A 4,181-nucleotide genomic window follows, 5' to 3' on the forward strand; every position below is an offset into this window, starting at 1 on the left:
CCATATACCCCCACTCACCCACCCATCCACCCATCCATCCAATTATACATTCATTCATCTGAGCCTATCCATCTGTCTGTCTGTCCACCCTCCTACCCATCTGTTCATCCGTCCACCCTCCTACCATCTGTTCATCCATTCATCCACCTCTTCATCTGTTCTTCTAACTCTCCAGCCCTCTGGATAGTTAGAGCACCCACAGTGGAACTCTAATGGGAGTGGTTGGGCTCCCATGTGGCACTCACTGCAAATAGATACAATACAGAATAACACATGACTATTTTCTCTGAAAAGTTCATACCAACAGACACCAATATGTCATGATCAGAATTATACAAGAGTAACCCCAAGGAAATGTGTTCCAATGCAATAGAAGTAATGGAGTATATATATTAAAACTTATTTATACTTTGGGTTTTTTATGTAAGAGAAACCATATGATATTTAAGCTTGTGTGGCCGATTATTTCACTTAAAATTATGGATTTGAGGTGCATTCATTTCCTTACAAGAGCAAAACGAAAGATAGAAAATTAGGAAATAGGGGGATAGATCTTTTGTAAATAGGAAGGGGACCACGAGATGTTGGCAGGGAGAAGAGAGAAGGGGAAAGGAACATAAGAAGAATTCAGATTGCCGTGCACATGTACCAACCACCCATAATGAATATGTTCATTGTGTACCACAAACATGTGGAAAAGAAAAAAAAGTACTTACAGGAAAAAATGATAAGGTTTCACATATATGAGCTTTTAGAGTCCTCTATCAAACAGAATAATCAGCAAGGCACAGGACAAATAAGTGAAGACTGGAGAAATGCTATGGGATGCTCTGGGAGCGTTTTTATGGGAAACACCTTATAGAATGTTCTTGTGGAACGTGACTCCATCTTTCTTCTTGAAGGTATGGGAAGTGCTTACTGTGGACCAGAAATTGCATACTGGAAGCCCACAGGGGTTTGTGCTTTGGTGATGTTAGCATATAATTTCTTCATCAGTTAAAATTTCAACATTCAAAAAAAACATTAATAATTTGAGGTGTTTCGGGTAAAGTTCTGGAGCCCACGCTCTGGAAAAAAGTAGATTATCAACTCCGTTTCTGTGTGGCAGTGGTCAGTGGACTGACGTGGCCTCTGCCTGCTTTAGATGGATTGTATATTCCTTCTTTTCAGCTTCTACTCCCTTATTTAGCACCACCTGCAAGGGCCTAGCAGACTTTTCGGTTTGCAATCCTGAAAGTAGAGCAAGTGCTTTCAAAGATTCCTTGAGCAAAGTACCTCCAAATGATGATAGCTGCCTCTCCCAGTAATTTAGCCCCAGTGATTGCCGGTTCTAGTCCACCGTAGAGCTGGCTGGTCACCATTCTACCCATTCCTTGTCTTCATAGATTTCTGCTATCATTCTGCATCCCAACTACGATCCCATACTGCTCGATGCTGACATTGCAATCCTGAAGCTCCTGGACAAGGCCCGCATCAGCACCCGTGTCCAGCCCATCTGCCTCGCCTCCACCCGGGACCTCAGTGTCTCCTTCCAGGATTCCCACATCACTGTGGCTGGCTGGAACATCCTAGCAGATGTGAGGAGCCCTGGTTTCAAGAATGACACCCTGCGCTCCGGGACGGTCAGGGTAGTGGACTCACTGCTGTGTGAGGAGCAGCACGAAGACCATGACATCCCAGTGAGCATCACTGACAACATGTTCTGTGCCAGCCAGGACCCTGCCACCCCTTCTGATATCTGCACTGCAGAGACAGGGGGCATCGCAGCTGTGTCTTTCCCAGGCAGAGCATCTCCTGAACCACGCTGGCACCTGGTAGGGCTGGTAAGCTGGAGCTATGACAAAACATGCAGCCATAGCATCTCCACCGCCTTCACCAAGGTGCTGCCTTTTAAAGACTGGATTGAGAGAAACATGAAGTGAGCCACTGCAGGCCCACTGGGAAGCTCCCTTGTGCATCCATCCTCACAGATGCTGTGTGATGTGGTGCAAACCTGAAGTGTGATTTTGCCCGTGAACTTGGCTTTGCCAGGGCTTCTGATTTCAGGGACACAGCTCAGTGGAGGTTAGGAAATGCTCAGTTTTTGGTGGGCCACTGCCTTCCTGACTGCATGACCTGACCATGTGGAAGATACCAGAACTGAGTTTCTTCAAAGAAGACCATATGAATAGACCGAAGAACCTCCCCATTGAACTGACCTGATGGCCTTCCAGCCACTCAGAAATGCAACTATCAGGTCCAGCTGTGGTTGAGAGAGGGCGGGTCTAGGGGCACGCTGGGCTTCATGGCACCTCTTTTGAGGCTCCAGCTAAACCAACTTTCAAACAGCTACCTGCAGGACATTCCAAGGCAATGGAGCTTGGACAGTGCATGCTTTTGTGGATATTGCTACAGTGCCATCTGGGTCTTGTCCTTTCCGATCTCCTGTACACATTTTAATAAAACATAGGTTGGCTTCGAACCTACAAAACCAATATACTGTACTTTCATTTCAGCTTGTTTTTTGCTCTAATTTCCATGGATGGGGCAGATGTCTTGGTGATAGGCCTTTAACACAGAGACAAAGGTTATAATTTCCCAATAATGCGTGTGACAAAGCAATGCTATCTTCTTAATACCAAGTCTTGGAGCTTGGTAAGTTGTGGAATGGAGGAGGAGAGACATAGGTGCCATCAGATATGGCACAAACAGGAAAATAACCAGGAATTTGCTGATTTCTAGTGTCCCCTGCCTGCTCATTTCCGAGATCTAGCATGAAAGTCTGCTTTCATCTTCAGCATGTTTTTATAGCAGTTACAGTCACACAGAAGGTATCAAAATATGTTATTAATATTTAAATTTAAAAAGCCTTTTTACAGTAAAAGGCGCATTGCCACGAGTACCCCACAGATACACCTCCCCTTGCTTCAAATACACGTCTCCCATCCTTCTTACTGATTTCTGAAGCAGTTCTTCAAGTCCTCTTTTGTGAGTCTTTACGAGATGTGATCATAAATATGGTGGATGCTGTTGGCAAGTGCCATCCAACCAAAAAAACAGGCTCATAAAAACCTCAAGTTGTGTTTTCAGGCACCTTATTCAAAATATCTGGCACTATGGGACTTGCGGCTCTTCTCTAAAGTAGAAATGGCCATGGAAAATAAACGTTTTGAATTAATTCAGGACACTGAGGCAGCCACGGCAGCACATGAAAGGGGACTTCCAGGACCGCTTCAGAAAGTGGTGAGAATCATGCGATGGGTATTCTAAGCAAGGGGCAGCATTCTGGGGGAGATTAGTGGTTATCTGTCCTTTACTGTAACAAAGGTTCGAAGAATTTCAATACTTATTGTATTTTCTGATTCCATCTTGCATTAAATCACATCAGAGTCAGATGTGCTGAGATCCTATCGCTTCACAGATTTCTATAGCTTATGTCAGTTTTCTCTCAAGGTCAAATTCGATCTCCCCCTAAATAATGGAGGAAAACAATGAATTCAGTGCAGTCAAGTGCCATAGTAACATGACCTTTTCAGTAACAGTCTCTCTTTGGAGTGATTTCTTCTTTCATTGTTTCTCCTCTTTCCAGGTTTGTTTTCTACAAAATGATGCCTTGGAGACCTGCCCGTTTTGAATCTTTGATGGGGTCTCCTGACCTCAGGCTGGTTCTTGGTTGTGTGTGGTGAGTCTTTCCCAATCTTTGGTGTTTCTGGACTACAGTCTGTAACTACTATAACTTATGTTCTGTCTCTCTGCTGCCATGTGATTCAGTGGTCCTTCCTGCTGACCTGACTTTTCCTCAGTTCTTGAAGGAGGCTGATGCTCCTGAGATCTGGTGGTGACTCCTATTGACTCTGGTTTGGACCACTCAGCATCCTAGCCACAGTGGTGACTTCTTTTGCCAGATTTTAGTGACCTGCTCTTCCTCTCTTGGGGGTTTATGAAAACTCCTGTGTCTTTTCCATACCACAGGAGAGCGGAGAACCCAGGATTATTACACGGCACCTCGGGAGATCCTGGACTCCTATAGACCCAAACAGGAACTTTACTGTTCCCTTAATTTATCTTCAACTTTAAAGACTGTAGCCCCCAAACAGGAGGTGAACATACTTGTCTCCCAGCCTGCCTCCTCATCTCATCTCTGTATCTCTATGTAACTCTGTGACCCAGAACAGAATTACTTCTGCTCTCTCTGTTTTGGT

General features: G+C 44.7%; 1 protein-coding gene across 4 annotated transcripts in view; it reads left to right on the forward strand.

The window, feature by feature from the left end:
• Pamr1 (peptidase domain containing associated with muscle regeneration 1) overlaps window positions 1-2,467 on the forward strand; it is an 81,514-nt gene extending 79,047 nt beyond the window's left edge. For all 4 annotated transcript variants that reach the window (XM_033756537.1, XM_010612570.3, XM_033756536.1 and 1 more), the window contains one exon: window positions 1,386-2,467. In XM_033756537.1, the coding sequence (XP_033612428.1) occupies window positions 1,386-1,922 (537 nt within the window). In that variant the 3' untranslated portion in view covers window positions 1,923-2,467. The remainder of the gene's footprint in view (window positions 1-1,385) is intronic.
• Window positions 2,468-4,181: the final 1,714 nt, after the last annotated feature.

The sequence above is a fragment of the Fukomys damarensis genome, unplaced genomic scaffold (genome assembly GCF_012274545.1).
Source record: "Fukomys damarensis isolate Sample0158 unplaced genomic scaffold, DMR_v1.0_HiC HiC_scaffold_27, whole genome shotgun sequence".
Lineage (NCBI taxonomy): Eukaryota > Metazoa > Chordata > Mammalia > Rodentia > Bathyergidae > Fukomys > Fukomys damarensis.